Source organism: Gossypium hirsutum, chromosome A03 (assembly GCF_007990345.1).
Source record: "Gossypium hirsutum isolate 1008001.06 chromosome A03, Gossypium_hirsutum_v2.1, whole genome shotgun sequence".
NCBI classification, from domain to species: Eukaryota; Viridiplantae; Streptophyta; class Magnoliopsida; order Malvales; family Malvaceae; genus Gossypium; species Gossypium hirsutum.
This window is the reverse complement of record NC_053426.1, coordinates 12,915,598-12,937,084: the sequence shown is the minus strand read 5'-3', so window position 1 is coordinate 12,937,084 and position 21,487 is coordinate 12,915,598. Positions and strand designations below refer to the sequence as shown.

At 32.8% G+C, this 21,487-nt stretch overlaps 2 protein-coding genes across 3 annotated transcripts; both read left to right on the top strand.

Annotated features, from left to right (window-relative positions):
* The first annotated feature begins 5,166 nt into the window (after window positions 1-5,166).
* Window positions 5,167-8,433, top strand: LOC107886184 (protein FRIGIDA). Of its 2 annotated transcripts, XM_041108673.1 has the most exons (4): window positions 5,185-6,259; window positions 7,166-7,341; window positions 7,425-7,756; window positions 7,850-8,433. In XM_041108673.1, the coding sequence occupies exons 1-4, from the start codon at window positions 5,290-5,292 to the stop codon at window positions 8,244-8,246; spliced, it is 1,875 nt and encodes a 624-aa protein (XP_040964607.1). In that variant the 5' UTR covers window positions 5,185-5,289; the 3' UTR covers window positions 8,247-8,433. The 2 variants fall into 2 exon arrangements, with proteins under 2 accessions (XP_016665529.1, XP_040964607.1); XM_016810040.2 differs by having other exon boundaries at window positions 5,167-6,259; window positions 7,425-8,433.
* Window positions 8,434-8,452: 19 nt separating this feature from the next.
* Window positions 8,453-9,625, top strand: LOC107886185 (uncharacterized). The gene is made up of 2 exons (XM_016810041.2): window positions 8,453-9,294; window positions 9,393-9,625. Exons 1-2 carry the CDS (start codon window positions 8,692-8,694, stop codon window positions 9,483-9,485), a joined length of 696 nt encoding a protein of 231 aa, XP_016665530.1. The 5' UTR covers window positions 8,453-8,691; the 3' UTR covers window positions 9,486-9,625.
* The last annotated feature ends 11,862 nt before the right edge of the window (window positions 9,626-21,487 follow it).

Below are 21,487 nucleotides of genomic sequence, written 5' to 3'. Positions count from 1 at the left end.
GGCACACCTGCTCACCTGCTCCAGCTCTATCTGCAAGATGAAAGAGAACAGCAACAGCAGCGCAAAAAGAAAAAGCAGACAGTAATGAACAGTAACATGTATTCGGCTATAAAAGCCACATAATATCGATGTAATGAAAAAAGGATTTTTTTTGGAATAAAAACAATAGATATTTTCAAACACATACAAACAAAGATTGAGTATCAAAAAGGGAGGATAACAAAAAAACAGAAATCAGATCAGAAACCCAAGAGGTGATTGTAGTTTTTTTTTTCTCATTCTTTTTTGAATCTATTTTCCTTTTATAAATATATATACATATATTTAAAATATATCAAAAAAAAGAAGAAAAAAATCTGGTGATCGGACCCATGGCTGGAATAGGAGCTGAGAGAGAGGCGGGAGAGAGCATTTTCAGATTTTTTTTTAGAATGAGGGCTAAATGATTTTTTTGTCAAAAAATTAACTTATATAGGCCCTCAAAACGACATCGTTTTAGGACTGGCCTCAAATGTCCAAAACGACGTCGTTTTACCAATGACTTGATCCGACCCGACCCACCCAGCCTAGAATCCGCTTGTTTTTAAGCAGAAGGGTTATTTGCGCTTTTGGCCCTTCCGCTTTTTTATGGTTTTGCAATTAAGTTTATTTTATTTTTTAATTTTGCACTATAATCCAGTTTGACTTTCAATTTGGTCCCTCTTGATGCTGTGCGTTTTGGAGGAGAAAGGAAAATTGTCCTTTTAGTCCCTACTTGTTATACACACGTTCAATGTGATCCTTTTCCTTTTCTATTTATTTCGGATTTGCCCCAAATTTCTTTTTTAAGTTCAAATTAGTCCCTTTTTGGTTATTTCAGCTATTTTATTATTAAATTAATTAATTTTAATATTATTATTATTATTATTGTCTTTACTATTATTATTATTGTATTGTTATTATTATTTTCTATTTTATTATTATTGTATTATTATTATCATCGTTATTATATTATTAAATCAATTAATTAAATATTATTATTACTATTATTATATTTCTCTTTTGGGGTTTATTTACTTATTATTATTATTATTATTTTAAATACACTTATTATTCTTATTATTATTTGTTCATTTATATCCTTTTATATATAATTTTAAAACTTTAGATCTTTTTATTATATTATTATTAATATTATTTTAAGTTGTTTTACACCATATTTATTTATTTATTTGTTTAATATTAATTTTTTTTTAGTTTCCAACCTTATTCTTTTTATTTATTCTTTTTCTTTTTGGCTTGTTCATTTTATTTTATTTTCGTCTTTATTATTATCATTTGTATTATTGCATTTATTATTCTGTTATGCATATTAGCACCGTAATTCATTTTCACATTTTACCACAAAATCGCATTACATTTCACCCGATGCATTGAAAACTTTGTTCTTGAAATAAGTAATTTTTCGTATTTCGAAATTTGAAAAGTTGTTTACTAACTTACGGGGTTTCGATTTTCTCGATAAATCCGAACAAACGAACGTTTTAAATTTTTTAAATATTCTAGGGAATTAGAAAAATCGTGTTCTAACTTACGGAATATAATTTCTTTCAAAACCTAGATAATCAAATACCTTAAAAAATAAACAAAATTTTTGGTGTTAATTCTCGTTTCGAAAATTTAAGACATTGTGTCCTAACTTACGGGACATAGTTCTTTTTCTCGATTAACGTGAAATACGCCCTTTTCTAAAAATTTTCAATTAAACAATATTTTAACAAAGGATCGTTTTTTTAAAATCTCTTCATAGTTCTCAAATTTTTGAGATGGAGACATTAATTAATCAACTAAGTACTAATTTTGGGCGTTACGAGGGTGCTAATCTTTCCTTGTACGTAACGACTCCCGAACTTGTTTTTCTGGATTTCGTATACCAAAATCGTTGTTTTAATAAACAAAACTGTTTATTAAAAATAACCACTTTTCGAGGTGACCCGATCACACCTCATCAAAAAGGATTGGTGGTGACTCTCGTTTTTTCATTTTCATTTTAAAATCAAAGTCGACCCTATTTTTCAAAAAACATGATTGCGAGAGTTATTATTTTTTAAAATGACTTGTGAGTAAATCCTTATTTTTACCTAATCAATTTTCATATTGTATAAATTTTTTTATTATTTAATGTAATTTCAATATTTATATGGAATGGAAATTAATTTATGAACATTTTTTTTGTAAAATTTAATGAAATTTGAAGGTTACGAATTATATTTTTAAAATAAAGTTATAAATATATAGTTATTTATGTTATTAAATTGTTATGTTTTTAAAGCGAGAAATAAATGATTAAAAATTTTAAAAACATGTAACATAATTATTGAAACCAATATTATAAAAGTATTAAGAAATTTAATTTATTATTATTATCTATGTAATTTTTATACATAAAGGCATAAGTATTGAACTTTTTTATGTTTTAATAAGCTTAATAATAATATTTAAATAATAAGAGTCAACACATACTTGTTATTAACTTTAAATTTAGAAATATTTAATTAAATGTTGGAATTAAAAAACAAGAAATTAGGGTGGGTAAAACTCGATTCAACTCGAAAAAATTCGATTTTCGAATTAAACAAATCGAGTTATTCGAATTAATCAAATTATTCGAGTCAACTCAAATTTTTTTTCGAATTTCGAATTTCGATTTGACTCGAATAACTTAAGTTTGGTTTTTAAATTCAAATAACTCGAATAAACCGAATATCAAACTATAAAATTTTATATTTTTACCCCAAACTCTCAAACTTCTTTACTTTCTCCTAAAACTTTTACTCCTTTCCATTTTTCCCTCAAAACTTTTACTCCTATGCCATTCCACCCCCCTTCTACCCCAAACTCATCCCCCCCCCCAAATTTTACTCTCCCCATTTACTTTCCTCCCAAAATTTTACTCTCTCAACCCCCAAAACTTATTATTTTCTCCCTAAACTTTTACTTCTCACCTTTTACTCCCAAATCAAAAATTAAAATCATCCAAAAAAAATCCCTAAACCTAAATAGTAATAATTTTATTTATGTCTACTATTTATATTATTAAATTAAATTTCACAGTACTATTTATATTATTGAATTGTTTAATCATATAAATCTTTATAATTTTTATTAAAATTGATTTATTGATGATGCTATAAAATATTTGTGTTAAAATTTTATGTTGGTATCAATTTCACATTTTATCTTTAAGATAACTTTTATTAAAAAATCATATTTTTTTACATTTAATATATATTTTTTAATTTTAAAATACATAGTGATAATAATCAAAAGATAATTGAAGCAACTAAGCAAGCAAATAAGCTAATCTATATATAAAAGATTAATAAATAAATTATAAGGGGATGAAAGTTAATAACAAATTTGATTATGGTGGACAAATTGATTACGGTGGGTGATAGTGATTATAAAGACCCAAAATCATTTTTTTAATTTAACTCAAACAAATATATTTGATTCAATTCGAGTTCCATCTCACTTGACTTGATTAGAGAAAATTTCAAACCGAGTTAGGATGATAATATAGGATTCGTCAATTCGATTAACTCGAAATTTTTTCATTCGATTCGATCGAACGCTCATCCCTACAAGGAAATACCGATATTGTAAAGTTGGAAACGCAGAGGGACCTACTAAGGGAATTATACCCAAACTTTTATATATAAACGCTATTTTAGGTGGATTGCTGAATGGGAAAGTGTATAATGAAAACGTTATATTAGCTACGCAGATTGAGAGATAATAAGGACTATTAATTGAAAATTGGGAATTAAGTGAACTAATTCAAAATTATGTACGGATTGACTTGGGAAATTTAAAGGTAATCAATGTAAAATAAGAACAAATTTGACTATATTTTTCCTGTTTTGTATTTTGCTATATTGTATGAAAAAAAGTTATTAGTTATATGTATAAAGATGTTAGTATTTACCGATAAGTGATTGAGTATAATGGTAAGACACATTGCATTTTTAAAGAGTGAATGTAGATTCAAATCTTGAATGTAACATTCTTGGGAAGAGCAGCCACGAACCTCGAACATTGAAATTGATATTACTAGAGATCTTTACTTAATTCGTCAAGTGTTTAACTCTGATACTACTAGAGAATTCATTGAAATTGATTGTTAGTTGCATTTTCAGTTGTAACTAGATGAACAATGAAAAGAGTAAAATAAAGATGAACACAAAAATTATTTACGTAGTTCGAAAGCTTTTTCTACATCTATAGGGTCTTCGAAGAGAGTATTCCACTATCAATTTACAGTACAATATATTATTTAATATCATTATGGTATTAAATAATAAAAACCTTTATCAGAATATTATATATTGACTAGTGCATGAATATTTTATAATTGAAATTTATTCATTTGATATTTGTGAACATTTTTATATACATATATTAAATATTTTTTTAAATATCAATAAATCTGAACAACATGTCGAACCAAATTAGCACACACCAGTTCTAATAAAGATACCACTCATTTTCAATTTTCTTTGCAAAGCATTAGATGTTCTCAATTGATCTGAAATATGCATGGGGTGACAACTTGTATGACAGATTCAAATATCAATTTTTTTTTTTTAAAACTGGATAGTGAGAATTTGACTATTATTTGGATTTGGATTTTAAAATTATTACCTACTATAAATTTAGAGCGAATGGGACCAATATTCTATATATACATTATCCAAATCCGCATTGAGTATTCGATTAATAAATACAGATTAAGATTTGAATATTTGAATCTAATAATTAGAAAATAATAATTTTTATTTTATATATAGAATAAATATTTTAATTATAATTTTTGCGGATTTAGATATTCGAAAAATAAATGAAAATTTTGAAATAAGAATTTTTATTTTATTTGGATATCATATGATTAGTAATATTTGATTCATATTGGAGTTTAAATAATAATATTAAATGATATTTAGAGAAATTTATAAATTATAATTAAAAAATAAATAAATATCGGACATATTAGGAATCATATATGTGGATTAAGATTCCATGATATTGAGTCATTTTAGGAGCATAAGCGTTTTATTACTGAAAACCGAATAGGCCCAATGCCACCCCGTTGTAACGGCCAGCAAAGCCCCAAAACAAAATTATGAAATAGAAATCAAGTAAGAAAGATCGTATAAATTACTCCCCCTTTAACGGCAACTCGAAGAGTTTAGCTTCTGCGGCTAAATTCGCCATTAAAGCCCTTCTGCTCTCATCTCGACTCCTGCTCTCATGGCCAAGCCTTCCCAGCCTTTCCTCCAACTCAATTCCCTCCCCTCCATCAAGCAACAACCTCTTCCATCGCCGCTGTCCCTACCACCGCCGGAACCCCTTCTTCAAACTTTAGCGGTTCTCAAAACCGAACCGGAACATCAACAACAACCGCCATCATCACCACCGCAGCAACAACATAGGAAACCCCATTTCTTGAAATCCATGGACGACCTTGCCTCCCTCTCCTCCGCAATCCACGCTTTCCAATGCAGATTCGATGACTTAACCAAACACCTCGATTTCATCAACCAAGCCATCGACTCCAAATTGTATGAACCGCAACAACAAAAACGCCCAGAAATTGAAACCCAATCCCATCCCAAAGCAACGGAGACTGATGGTGAAACGGAGAAAAAAGGACTCGACACAGCTTCTCCTCCGAAATCCTCGCGTTCTGAAATTCAAGGCCTCTGCGGGACGATGTGTAGTAAAGGACTCCGTAAATACATTGCCACCCATTTATCGAACGTTCCTAAGCTTCGAGAAGAAGTTCCTGAGGCTCTAAAGCTTGCCCCAGAACCCGCCAGATTGGTTCTTGATTGCATTGGGAGGTTCTTTCTACAAGGAATAAAGGCTTATGATAAGGACTCGCCCATGATTCCGGCAAGGCTAGCTTCGGTTTTGGCTTTGGAGTTTTTCCTTTTGATGATGGGAGGGTTTCACGATGAAGGTAAGGTTAAGATTGCGGGAAACCTTAAGGCAGAAGCGGAGAATGGAGCCATTGCGTGGCGAAAGAGGTTGATTAATGAGGGTGGATTGGCTAAGGCCAGTGAAGTTGATGCTAGGGGCTTGTTGCTTTTCGTTGCTGGTTTTGGGATTCCAAAAGTGTTCCGGGTTGAGGACTTGGGGAATTTGCTGCGCTTGTGTAATCTCAGGGCTATTTCGGATGCCTTAAAGGCCTCTCCCGTACTCCCTGATAAAATGCCTGGTATTTGCACGTTATTGCTTATACAGTTGTGCTTTTGATGGATGGAGCGTCATTGTTCTTATATAGTAGTTAAAAAATGTATTTTGACGCCTGCTTTTTAGTTTTCAAAGTATGAAGGCCTAATCTGTTCGAGGAGTTTGAATTTTGCCATAGTTTTATGTAGATTATAATCCCATAGGTTCGTGGTGGGGTGGGGTGGAGTTTTCAGCAAATGAATTATGAACTACCATTTTAACTATAAACTTTATATCCTTTGTTTTTGAGCCTTAGAATCTGTTTTCAGCCGTTGGCCTGCTCTGAGCTACCCCAAGATTTTGTTATATTCATGCCTGGGGATAAGTAAATTACTCTATCATTTAGATGATGTTTGGTCTTACTTTATATAGCTAGAAGATTTGGTTTCTAAATGAATTGCGATTCCTACGTAATGAATTGGTGATCTCTGTTAATGGATAGAGAATGTTAAAGGTTTGGAGGAAGTTAGCTGCTAGTTAAATGGTGGATTTTTAGAATACAAGTGGGGTCTAGAGAAAGAGGCTTTATTGGTGCGTATAGATTAGGTTTTGTAAACTTCTTTTTGCTCATGATGTCTCTGTTCTTATTGTGCAAGATTTCCTTATTTGAATCTTCTTGATGTTATGAGAGTTTCATGATATTGAGGGGGCAGCAGGGCTATGTGGCCAATGGCCTTTTCTTGTAGAAAAAATAGTTTGGAAGAATGTATTTAACATTTCAAAGGAGAATTCTCATAGAAATTGGACATCCTTTTCTTTATCATATAAAGGCTATGATGAACTAAATATGGCTGCATCTGATTTGTAATTGCTATGATTATTATTAATATTTTTTTTCATTGGGAGTCGGGATGGATGGTATTGGGTCTTATGATACTTTTGTCTGCTTTAGATATCATAGAGGTTATGGCAAAGAATGGAATGCATGTTGAAGCTGTTGATGTTGCTTCCATCTTTGGGCTTGAGGATAAATGCTCCCTTAAGAAAATTTTGACTATATTCTTGCAAGAGTCTGCAAAATCATTCAAGAGGGCAAAGCAGGAAGCGCAAAATTCTCCCATTGCACTGGTATTGTCCTTTTAATCTGCTGTCACACTATCGTCATGTATACGTTTCTTTAATATTGCATTGATCTTATCATCACTTTGCAGAGAATGGCTAATGAAAGGCAATTAGATGCTCTGAAATCCGTAGTCCGATATTTGGAAGATTGCAGTAGTGATGTAGCAAAGTTTCTTGGTTCGTGGCAAATCGAAGAGAAGATATTCAAGTTGGAAGAAGAAAATGATGAACTGCATAAAAGGATAGAGGAAAGGAAAATGATACCAAAGAGAAAACTGGATGAAATGGGGTCCTCAAGTAGGGTTAAGAGTCAAGAAATGAAACGTTCACGGTTTGCCACCATAGGGTCACCCTTGCCTAATTCTTCTCATGTCAATGGGTTGCATGAGCAACGTGCTACTAGTCTCACTGAAGGCATGAGGTTGTACGAAAGTGCTATTTGTGGTCATGTCACCACTTGTTATCCTGCTGCCTCAGCTGTACCACATGGACTAACTGTTGGTTCTTTGCCTAGAAATGGAGTTACCCAGATGGTAGGAATAAATGGTGTTGGAAGCAGCAGTATGATGACGAGCATAGGTGCCATCTCAAGAAGTTCTTATTCCAGGGCTCATGGGGAGATTGAAGTCAATAAGGCTGAGCAAACGATTAGTAGTGCTCTGCCATATGGAGGACGGCGGCAACACTCAGGTGGGCAATCCGCCACATCCATGAGATTCGCTAGTTTATACGGGTCATCAGCATCTATAGAAGGCTTTGTTGGTTTGCCCGATACTACTGACAGGACATCAGCAGATCTATATCGGTTTGCTGATTCTATAGGGGAAAATGACTCTTACACCAGTAACTCTCACCGGACTAGCACATTGCCAAATGTTGCGCCTGTCCGTCAGTCATCCTATATGTATTAGTAAATAATGGTACCTAGTTGTGTTTTTCATTTTACTCAATAGATTATAGAGAGAAAGATTAAAATCCTCTATGTTCTTTTTGTTCCTTTTGAGCAATCCTCTATGTTCTTTTTGTTCCTTTTGAGCCAGGAGGATACTTAATCTGATTACTTGTTTATATTTATCGCAATGAAGGCAATTTGTTGAATCGGATAAGCCAATGTGTTATTGTTTTGTGTTCAACTTGGATTGTCAGAGGAGTTTGTTGTTTGGAGAGGTCGAACTGTCGTACTGGTTGGGGTAATGGATCACAATCTTCTGCGAAAAGGCATGTAAAGTCCAACGGCTGCCATTTCTTTTCTTGAAACACCATTTGGTACTTTTTAATAATCAAAACGACTTTGCGTTGTTTTGATTCCAGTTTCAAGCAATACTCTCGGAGGAAAACCCAGAAACATCACTTCCAATGTCTTCCGTGCCTTTGCAGTTGTCCGGATTTCTCAATGGAAACACCATTGAAGTTGAGGGTGACACTGGGAATTTGCTGTTCTCTTTCAAATTCAATATCCTGCATAACAAATACTCGCCCCATAATCAAACTCACTCCCACTTTCCGAGTTTGAATTCCATGGAGAATAACATGTCTTGCCGGAATTCAAGCTCCTATTCCTATCAAACTCCCAAAAGAGGACAACAAATAGAAAATCAGACTCTAGAGAATGAGAACCATGGGGTTGAAATTGAAAATAACGTAGAGTCAGAGACAAGTAAGAGAGGGAGTATAATGACAAGGCTAAGGAGTGGGGCGATACCTCAGGTGAAGTACAATTTCCCTCGGATTTCTGGGGAGAAACCTGGTAGAACAATGAAAGAGAAGAGGAAAAAGAAGGAAAGGGCAGACATTGTGCTCGACAAATTGCTTCAAAGGCGTACTTGTCCTGTTAAGCCATGCAATTCCTATGCATTCTTTGTAATGGCCAGTTGGGATTCGGTTCAATCTTCTTCTTTTGGTGACGCAAGCAAAAGACTAAGCCAGATATGGTGCAAACTTCCCCGTAAGCAGAAGAAGGTTCTGCTTTTGAAATCTCTCTCAACACGTATGCTAACAATCATAATGTTGTTTTGCAACTATCATTTAACTCTCCGCTCTCAATCGTATGTTTGCAGATATACGAGGACATAGCTCTAAAAGATAGCGCCAGGTATAAGAGGCAGTGCATGCTTTTGAATTGCAATGACCAGGACGTGCTCAAGGCATAAATCCCACAAGACAAGGACACAGTACCAAACATGCTATTTGAGATGAGTAGTTGTATTGATTTCTGACATTTTTATGTATGGGAAGACATTTAAATTCACTTTGATTTTAATATAAATATTTTAGATATTCCCAAAATTTAGGTTAACATGTTTTTTTTTTAACTTATTATTGCTTCCACTATAGGAATAAATCGATCTACCATGCTTTAAGCAGGATTACTTTCATTTATTCTAATAGATTATCTACTGAGAGTTTAATTCAAATCAAAATATTAATTGGTAAATAACATTTGGTTATTCAGTAAATGCATTTAACAGTTAACTTGCAATAAAGTAAATTATTTTTTGAACTTCTAGTTTTAATTACTTTCTACGATGATCTAGAAAATAATAATTTATTCCAAGCAATTCATCTAATTATTATGTTTCTCCCGCTAATGTTGGAAAAGTTGTCAAAACAAAATAGTAATCGCCAACTCATATCATAATTAGATTCCCAATTTGTTCAAAATATCTAATAATAAAAGGAGATTCATTACTAATGTATATTCACAACTTTCTTTGAATACCCATTTTGCGCATTATGGTAGAGTAACATGAACATATATCACACATTTAAAAAATTTAAAATGGGAATTGTTTGGCTTTGAAAAAAAACCAATTGTAATGGGGAGTATTTACCATATAACTTAAATGACATGATGTGTACAAGTGCTGATACATGTAAAATCTCATATCCTTGAAAAAAAAGTTTTGTTCTCAATAGTAATGATTTAGCTACTAACTATAGTCATTTAATCATTAATTCTATTAACCTATTTTATATGTATAAACAACAAGCTTTGTGATAGTTATTCGTATCGACAATCTAACATATATTAATCATTGAAAGCCTTAGTAATAAATGAAATTTTTTAAGAGAGCATTTAATAAAACTGATCTATATTTATTAACTAAAGAACTGAACTTAAATAAAGAAAATAGTCCTAACCTAATTGGGAAAATAATTCCCTTATTCTAATAAACTACTAAAAGATAAAATAAAATATTCCTAGAATATCTCTAGGATTTATCTATCTAAATAAATTTAAAATATATCCCCAGAATATATGGGTTTACATATTTCAACACCCTCCCTCAAGTTGGTGTATATATATCAATTATGCCCAACTTGCTTACAAGAAAATCAAAACTTGTCTTAGTGATCCCTTTGGTGAGTATGTAAGCAATATGTTGTTTTGAAGGAACAAAAGTCATGCACACTTGGCCTTTTTCAATCTTCTCCTTTTTCAGTCATGCTGGACTGGGTTGTGAGCAATATTAATGGCAGCTTTGCTATCACAGTACAACTTCATTGGTGAAGTTATTGGTTTCCTCAGCTCTTCCATTATTCTCTTTAACCACATCATTTTACAAATTCTTTGAGCCATTGATCTAAATTCAGCCTCTGCACTACTTCTTGCTACAACACTTTGTTTTTTGCTTCGCCAAGTCACAAGGTTTCCCCATATAAATGTACAGTATCCTGATGTAGATATTCTATCTGTTATTGAGTATGATATCCCTTCAACACAACATAGGTCATCGAAAGGATCTCGGAGACTCACCAAAGCACGCCCAATCTGCATCTGTATAAGCTTCAATTCCTCTTTTGTTCGGATTTCTTAAAGAATAAGCCATTTCCAAGAGAACTCTTCAAGCATCTCAAAATACTCTTCAAGCATCTCAAAATTTGAAACATTGCTTCTTCATGTTCCTCCATTAAAGAGTGCATAAATTGACTCACTAAGCTCACTGCAAAAGCTATATCTGGCCTTGTATGTGATAAGTAAGTTAACTTACCAACTAATCTTTGGTACTGCCCTTTATCAACTAGTTGACCTTCTTTATTTTCGAATTGGTGTGTCAACTGGGCGACAACCACTCATCCTAGCCTCTTTTAAAAGATCAATCATATATTTTTTCTAAGAGACCACAAGACATTTCTTTGATCGAGCGACTTCCACTGCAAGAAAGTATTTCAAAGTACCCAAGTCTTTGATCTCAAACTCCAATACTAAATGCTCCTTGAGACGCCTTATTTCATCCACATCATCTCCTGTAAGAATGATATCATCGAAATAAACTATAGTAACTGCTATTCTACCTCTTTGTGAGTGTCGATAGAACATTGTGTGATCAGCTTACTCTTGTAATTAACCTTTTTTTTTTAACAACTTGAGTAAACTATTCAAACCAAGCTCGAGGAGACTGCTTTGGACCATACAAAGATTTCTTGAGCTTACATACTCTAGTTCCAATTTTTTCTTCAAAACCTAAAGGAAGATCCATGTAAACTTCTTCTTCAAGTTTCCTATTTTGGAAAGCATTCTTCACATCTATCTGTTGTAAAGATCAATCAAGATTAACAGCAATTGATAAAAGAACTCTAACAGAATTTAGTTTGGCTACTGGAGCAAATGTTTCAAGAAAATCTATCACGTATGTTTGAGTGTGCCCTTTAACCACTAACCGGGCTTTGTATCTATCTAAAGATCCATCCGGTTTAAATTTGGTTGTGAACACCCATTTACAGCCCATTATTTTTTCCCTACAGGTAATTTCACTATTTCCCATGTACCTGTTTTTTCAATAGCGTGCATCTCCTCTATAATAGCCTCATTCCACTCAGGAACCTATAAGCATCTTTCACATGTTTAGGTATTTTTACAGTATTAAAACATGAAACAAATGCTGGTTATGTTGAAGGCAAGGCTTTATAGGATAAAAAGTTAGACATGGAATATTTGACAACATTTCTAACACCTTTTCTTTTAGCAATTGGAAGATCTAAATCAAAAAATTCATGTAACACCCCTAACCTATATCCATCGTCGGACTAGGGTTAAAAGGCATTATCGGACATATTGAAACATAGTTCAGAACTGACATTCTTTACACTTTATGCACCCAGTAATGTATTCTCCTTTATAAAAATTTTTCTAAATTAAATTAATAAACCAACCTCTTATTCATAAAATCAAATTCATATATTTAAAACACATAGCCAACCACACAAGTCATGCTTTATCGAACATTCTCTTATATGAACTATGTTTCAACATTTAACCATTTCAATTCCGTTTGCCTATATAAAAATTTCGAACCAAGCTATCAAATATCAAAACCAAATTGAACATATTTCATAATTACAAAGTTCGAACCATATGGCCATCACTTCCAGAACATTTGATTACTCAAGTCATAATCAAACATATTTCATTTCATATACCGAGCATATATCAAAACATCCATTTGTATACATCTATTTCATAACAAATTAATGATAATGCCATTTTATAAACCTAAGTACAAATGTATACTAAGTTGTTTTAACCCATATCATTAGCTAAATAGCAAACATAACATCTAATAAACATTATACATGCGCTTGTTAAATCAATTTGGCCATATCTCACGGCTTAAATATTCATTTGCACATAAAACATTAGAAAACTTTATAACATAACCAACTATACTTTTAAATTTATCATATCGGGCGCATAACACCCAAAAGCCAAAAGCCATTTCTAATTACAATTACGAATCATAGCATTTTAAACATCATTACCCTATGTGCATTATACCTAATCAAATTTAACCATTTTTTAACACAAATGTTAAGTCATACCATACCTGATTCCCAAGCTAAATAACATATTTAACCATGTTATATTCAACCACACACATGAACCACATACCAAAGCCGAATTTACTATAACATATATATCACATTTTATAATCACTTATTGAACGAACAATTTGATTTTTATTTAAAACCGAACTACAAGCAAACATGTCATAGGCATATGTATTCATATTTCATATGTTCAACAAATCAAATAGATAACCATTCAATTATCAAATTTAACCTCAATAAGTAATAACATTTTCATCACTCAAATTTTAAACTAAACATACTATCTCATATCTTAACATTAAAACAATATGTCACTTATAGTTACTCAAATGACCATCAAACATACCCAAAATATAATCATCATTTTACCATATTACCAATCCAAATTATACCACTTCTCATGCTTCTAAAATGAGCTAACTACTAAGCCGAATAAACATCCTACTTACCATTTCTCAATGTCGAATCATATAATTATCATCACAACATATTTACCATGAAATATACCTTTCAATTTAAGTTTATAACATGACCGAATATATATATACCAACATTAGCCTCATGATCAAGCCATTTTCGCATGGCTATATATATACACAAATTTCAAAACCAAATATATCAAAACTAGCCTATACATGCCACATAACCAAATCTCAATGAATTTATTTACCGAAGCGAAAATTGGATAGTGTGATGAGGTCTCTTACAACTTCCAACCGGAGCAAGTCTCTGGAACTCTATAAACATAGGAAAACACACAAAGTAAGCTTTAAAAGCTTAGTAAGCCATAAGTAAATAAAATCAACTCAATGATATGTATAATTCAATTTAACTAGGCCGAATTTAACAAATCTTATCCACATATACATTCATCATACTCATAAATTCATATGATTACATTAAGTAACCACATTTACCTCATTTCTCAATGAACTTATCAATCTCATACATACTTGATTCATCTAGCTCATTTGTTCATATTTGTAACACCTCTCACCCGTACCTGACGCCGGGGTAGGGTTTGAGGCATTACCAAGACTTTACATTTGAAACATACCAAATTGGGTCACCAAATTTTACTCAAATTTTAAGCTTTTCATCTATGAATAACTCGTCCTTTGTATAGGCCTTCGAGGCCTATAACATACCTAGAGGCAGTGCGGGATAAATTCGAGTACGTTTGAAAAACCTTGGGCTCCTTAGGAAATTTTTCCTTATCATAAAGTGTCACACGCCCGTGTGACTCTCATGCCCTTCAGCCGTGGGTGACACTGACTTATCAACACGGCCATGGCACACACCCGTGCTGCCTGCCAGTGGACGACACTATCTTTTTAACATAGCCATGGTACACGCCCATGTGGCCTACCCATGTACAACTTTGAGCTAAAATTTTAAGTGCAGGAGACATACGACCACAGCACACGCTCATGGGAGGGAACCGTGTGTCACACACGGCCTAGACTCACGCCCGTGTGTCTAACCATGTGGACTCTAATAGGCTATTTTCCAAGCCTTTAGTCACCCCTTTCTACTACTTGTGCTTAGTGGTTATCAAATTTAAAGTAAAACACAATTATACACTTGTAAATAATCTTGATTAAACTAGATGTATGGAAACCTCATATCTTTAGTTTCATACATGATAGGTTATTTCCCATTGAGTGTTTATGGGTTCCCATGTCACTTTAATTCATCCGAAATTGGCTCGTTCATGTGACTCATTGCCAATTGGTAACGACCCATCACTTGTAAATAAAACCATGCATAAATTTGTAGGTCATAGCCTACTTCAATTAAGCCAATTTTCGTGGCCATACACAAAGAGATAAACATATTTTTACATGCCTTCATTTGGAAAATCAAATGACACATATAACAAAATACTTTAAAATACTATACATGCCATTGAACAAAACAAACAAAGTCTTTATACAAAAACTTGTCTAGTGGATAGTGTGTTGACTCTCCAATCGTCTTCCAATCCTTTCGAGTCCTCGAGCTCTGTGAGACAGGGAAAAAGAGAGGGGTAAGCATTTACATGCTTAGTAAGCTCAAATAACCGGAAAGTAAACTTACCGAGTAATTAGCATACATCCATATTTAAATCATGAAATCATCAATTATGAAACGATTCCCTATCACATGCACTCAATCAATGAGTTAGTGACAAAACAAAACATCATGTAATTTATGTAGATGAGCTCATCATTCATCATCTTATAGACATACATTATATTAATCCCGTTGAGTTTCTAGGAAATCTCGATGGAATACCTATTATCCGTCAATTCTCACGAATGATCATTTCACATATATGTACTCCCGCGAACCTCACATCTTATGCCAGGATTACCAGTCCAGGTTAAATCCCCCATATTATGAACTCATAAGGTGATGTCGGGATTACCAGTCCAGGCTAAATCCCTTATTACGACAAACACCCTTACTGAGTTCGGATCTGAATTACTAGTCCAAACTAAATTTAGACCCCAATCGGATTACCTGTCCGGGCTAAATCCATAATGCACACACATATTCTTCGAGAGGCTTGGTCATTCAAGGAACACCCGTCCGGGCTAGATCCTTTTCATACTTGAGATCACGGATTACCCGTCCAGGCTAAATCCTTACTGCAACACATGCAGGATCTCTTTACACATATCAATGAGGGTTTATCCATCGAATTCCCTTTGTCAACCTCATCCGAGATATTTTTCACATGTTACCATCAAATATGCATTTCTATGATATTTCAAGCTAATACCAAATGCAATCATCATGCATTCATAAATCATTCAATTATGCATATTAGGGGTTTACTTTAAGTTATCCAAACTTACTTGGTATTCTTTTTAGAGTTGTGTTTCGGTTATTCCGAAACCTTGCGTTTACCTTGATCGACCTCCGAAATTTGTTCCTCGGGGTCTATAATAATAAAATTAACTCATTAATACACTAAATTATACATTTCAAGTTCAATATTTATCCCCAGTCTAAATGACTGTTTTGCCCCTAACCTTTCATATTTTTACGATTTAGTCCCTAGGCTCGTATAATGAAACACATGCACTTTCTATCTTACCCAAGCCTAGCCGAACACTTTTTCTTCTTATGGTAGCCCACATTTTCCATTATCTTCTCATTTCTACCACACATTTACATCTTTTGCAAAATAGTCCCTATAAGGGTTTTTCATTAAAATCAACTAGGAAAAGATGTTTAATACACATTCATCTTTCATATTCCTCCATAATCCATCAAAATACAAGCAACTCATGCACAGGTAAATTTTTAAACATGAACCCTAGCATGAAATATGGGTAGAAATGGAGAGAGAAAGCTACCGAGATTTCAAAAATACAAAGAACATTAAAAACGGGGCTTGGGAACACTTACTGTTGAGCTTGGAACGCTTAAAAACCCTAGCTATGGAAACCCTAGAAATTTCGGCAGCATGGAGAAGAAGAATGGCTGATTTTTAGTTCATTTTTCCCATTTTATTTCACTTAAATGCCAAATGACTAAAATGCCCTTAAGCCCTTTCTTTGAAATTTCATCCATGCAAGCCCATTTTTGTCCAAAAATTTAGAAATTGGGAAAATTGTTCCCCCAAGACCTTTTATTTTATAATCTAAAGCAATTCCATGAAAATTGCTTCTAGAAATCAAGTTTTGAAATTTATTCAATTTAGTACCTAATTTCCAATTGAACACCTTACTCAAAGAATTTCTTCATGAAACTTTAACACATGCATATACTCATATTCCAGGCCTCATAATAATCATGAAATAAATATTTTGATGTCAGATTTGTGGTCCCGAAACTACTATTCCGACTAGGCCCTATTTCGGGATGTTACAATATTCACTTGCACAAAAGCACATCTCATTCTCATACATTACATCTATTTCACTTACTCATAATTTATTTACATACATTCATCATTCATTGTCATGAATTTCACATATAATCATTAGATACATACTCACCTTTCATTTCTAAATTTCATAAACAAAACATACGTACCTGAATCGGATATACTTTCACATAGTTATTCATTTCTCAGAATGCCAGTTGAACCATTCGGAATCAATAAGGATACTCGGATAGCTCAAGGCTCGTAAAATTCCAACGTCCCAGACGTGGTCTTATATGTAATCAAATATCGATGCCACTGTTCTAGTCAAGGTCTTACACGAAATCATATACGATTCCAATGTCCCAGACATGGTTTTACACGTAAATCTCAAATTGATGCCAACGTCCTAGACGTGGTATTACACGATAACACATATCAGAACCCTATGTCATGACATATGTATCCTAACTATTCCTATGATTCGCACGAGGCTTTCGGACGTCGTAATTCGATCGGTTCAAGCTTGTAACTAATTCTCTAATGCTTAATTCATTTTGGCATATACACATATATTTATTATAATTCAATTCGGCACATATAATACATATAAAATTGAATTTAACAACATTTATTTACTTACGAACTTACCTCATACTAACACGAACAGACCGAAACGACTATTTGACAATTTTCTACTTTCCCCGATCCAAATTCGATTTCCTCATTTCTTGATCTAATTCAATAAAACTTTAACTTATTTAATCTCATATTCAATCAAATTTATCAAAAAACACATAAATGGGCTAATTATACTTTTACCCTTGACATTTCACATTTTTCGCAATTTAGTCCCTATTTCACAAAACACAAAAATATTCAAAATTTGACCACATCCATGCTTGGCCAAATTTCACTAAGGTCCCTAACAGTCCATTTCTTTCATTTATTTCATATTTGACCCCTCAATTTAAAAATTTCTCAACTTAGTCCTTAATACTCATTTTTATCAAAAATCATTTAATTAAACATGAAAATCTATTAACGCATATTTATTTTTCATCATCAAACACAAAAATCATCAAGCTTTCAACAATGTCAAAACACAAAATCATCATCAAATTCAAAAATTCAAGCATGGGTTTACTAGTACTCAAAACAACGATCTCAAAAACGTAAAAATTATCAAAAACCGAGCAAAAATGAACCTTGAATCAAGCTTGGACCATGGTCGAATGTTTGAAAGCTTTAAACCTTTTTTTATTTCTCAAGTTTCGGTCAAAATATGAGCATTTGCATGTGTTTTTATTTTCTTTTTATGTTATGATTTATTATAATAACATTTTTAACTAATTACAAAACTAACCTTAATGATTTTAATGATAAAACTTATAATATAAGCCCATTACCGTCCATGCATATTTTCAATGGTCAAATTAAAAATAAGGCCCCACATAATAAAAGCCATAGCAATATAGCACTTTAACAAATAGAAGGCCATTTTTACATTTTATGCGATTAAGCCCTTTTTCACAAATCGACACTCAAATGATAAAATTTTCATACGAAAATTTCACACATATCAATTCACATAATTTAAGCACAGAAAATAATATTAAAATATTTTTTCTGACTCGAATTTATGGTCCCGAAACCACTGTTTCAACTAGGGTCTAAACCAGGCTGTTACAATTCACTAGCTAGATTATGAGCTTTACCTGGACTTTTAACAAGATATTGCGGGTCGGATTCTTGGTGATGAATTTGGTGGATTCCACTTTCTTGATTTTGGTTTCTTCTTGAGTAAACAATTAACTCCTTTGTTTGCTCTTTATTCTCATGATCAGACTCTACACCTTCATACTCCTTTTTATTAACAACATTAACTTCATTAATTTCTGTGTTAATCATAAATTCGCCTTCCCTATTATTAGAATCCTTATGTTGTATATTCATAATCTTTTCTTGATCAATTATAGAAGCTTCCTTACTATAATTCCCTCCCTGAAGATTAGAATCAAAATAAGATTGCGTTTCAAAAAATGTGACATCTATGGTAACAATAATCTTACTATCAATTAGATCATAACATTTGTAACCTTTTTTCTTAGAAACATATCCAACAAAGACGCATTTTTTTACTCTAGGATCTATTGTACCTTGGTTATGAAGATGAACAAAAACACTACACCCAAAAACTCAGAGGAATAAATCTGTGATCGATTTAGAGTTAGGAAAGTTATCTTTAAAGAGACAAAAATGAGTTCTATAGTTTAGAGTTTTACTGGGCATTCTATTAATAAGATATGTAGCTATTAATAAGGCTTCACCCCAAAGATAACGTGGTGTAACACCCTCACTCGTATTCAACGCTGGAATAGGGTTACAGAGCATTAACGGACTTATAAAACAATTAAACATCCACTTAGTATACATTTTCACAATTCAAGCATTCATCATTAGGCTCCGTTTGTTTGGCAGTAAAATGTTTTCTGGAAAATGATTTCTCAAAAATGATTTACTTTTCTGGTGTTTGGATGGATCTGTGTAAAATATTTTCTGTTGTTTGGCAAATTTCCTGAAAATATTTTCCGAAAAAGCTGTTTTTACACATTAATAAATTTATATTTTAAATTATTTTTACATATATTGCAATGATTTATTTATAAATAAATAAATCAAATTAAATATATAATAAATTAAAAACAACCAAAGTCAAATAAATTATTTCTAATTATGTTATAAAAAAATTAAACAATGATTGAATAATTATAAATTAGCTTCCAAACCACAATTAATATTAAATGCTTTCAGCACTACAATCCTGAAAAATGAATGCGTTTCATCACCAATCGTATGTATCCAAATCCTTCCACCGATCAAAACACAATTCAATTGCCTAGGCTGACGCTCAAAAGTCAAAACTACTAAAAGCCTCATCTCCCCTTTCCATTTATTATTAGTTTATTACCTAAAATGTACATTAGTGGAGACCAATGAACAATTATGAATAATACAAGGTTACCAACTAAATTTAGAAGAATTTAACCTACTATTTGTAAAAGGAAAGAAAGGCCCCTGCATTAAACGTTTGGCAAAACTCAATTAATTCATTCCAAAACTAATAGGAACTTTAAAGACATGTTTTTCTAGAGCTCTAATAATCAATTATCATACTATAAAATTTACTCCAAAGAATCAAAAGGCACAATCAATAATTATGTAATCTTGATCTGCCAGAAAGCTAACAGCTTTTGAATCAACATATCCCAACCGGTTTGCATCACTAATCCAACTCCATCTTGAGTAAAAACCCTACAGAAACCAAGATGAAGATCAAGAAACCTTTTGACTTCAAAAGCCAAGAATTTGCAGTGTTGGGACAACACCTGGGTGGGGAAGGGCCCCTCTCATCTCATGTTAATTCAAATTTTCAATTGAGCAAGTCCTTTGCCGAACAAACCCCACATTGAACAAACCCCACCAAAAAGCTCAGGTTCAGCCATGAATGGGCACTTGACTCCACCTTTGAACTCTCGAGCATCTCTCCGCCTGTACAACACAAGGGCAAATAAAAGGGGAAAATCATTATGCCATCCTCAAGTGTCAACTACCACTACGTTTATCGCTATCACTATCAACCCAAGTGGCCCATATATCCACTGCTATAAAAAAAATCCTTGGTAAATCTCTGTACCCTACTGATCATATCAAATCAAGCATAATTATCTATCATCAAATTTTTCTAGATGATATATATAACAATAAAATGCTCAAAACAGCAAGATAATACAAATTTAAGTTATATAAACTAATATAGCTTAAACACTACCATAGATATAAAGGTATTTGAGCAGTAAGAAAAAAATATAAAGCAAGCCAAATTAAAACTACACTCAGTAACACAACTGAAGAAATGCACCTATTACACCTCAAAACTACTTATTATGACTAGCAAAATAGATACTGCAAACTACAAGGTTTCAAGCAATCCAACCGGTCCCAAGGTGATTTATCATCCAACTTGAACCTCTCCTATTGCTGCTTGAGTAAGAAACCATCACAATTACAAGAGCAAAGAGAAAGTCATGCGCAGAAGAGTTTGAGATCAACCCGTCTTCAGTTAAAGTCGGAGGCAATCCTCCAACAAAAATCTTCTTGGTCCTGATATTTCCACCACCTCCGAAATTTTTACCCTGATTAAAATTACTAGATCTAGCAGACGTTTGCTGCTCCTCTCTAGATAACGCCTTCTTTGCCTCAACCTTGGAAATAGCTATCTTATAATTTGGAACTATCTTTTCACCAGGCAACTCCAATAACAATATAGATAAGATACACAAACTTGGATGAAATTAAGCGCGCACACACACATATAAGCCTAAAACCACCTTAAATTGTAAAATTGGCACCAAAATAATATAGCAGACACTAAGGAACTCCAAGTATCTTCTCATGCGTAGG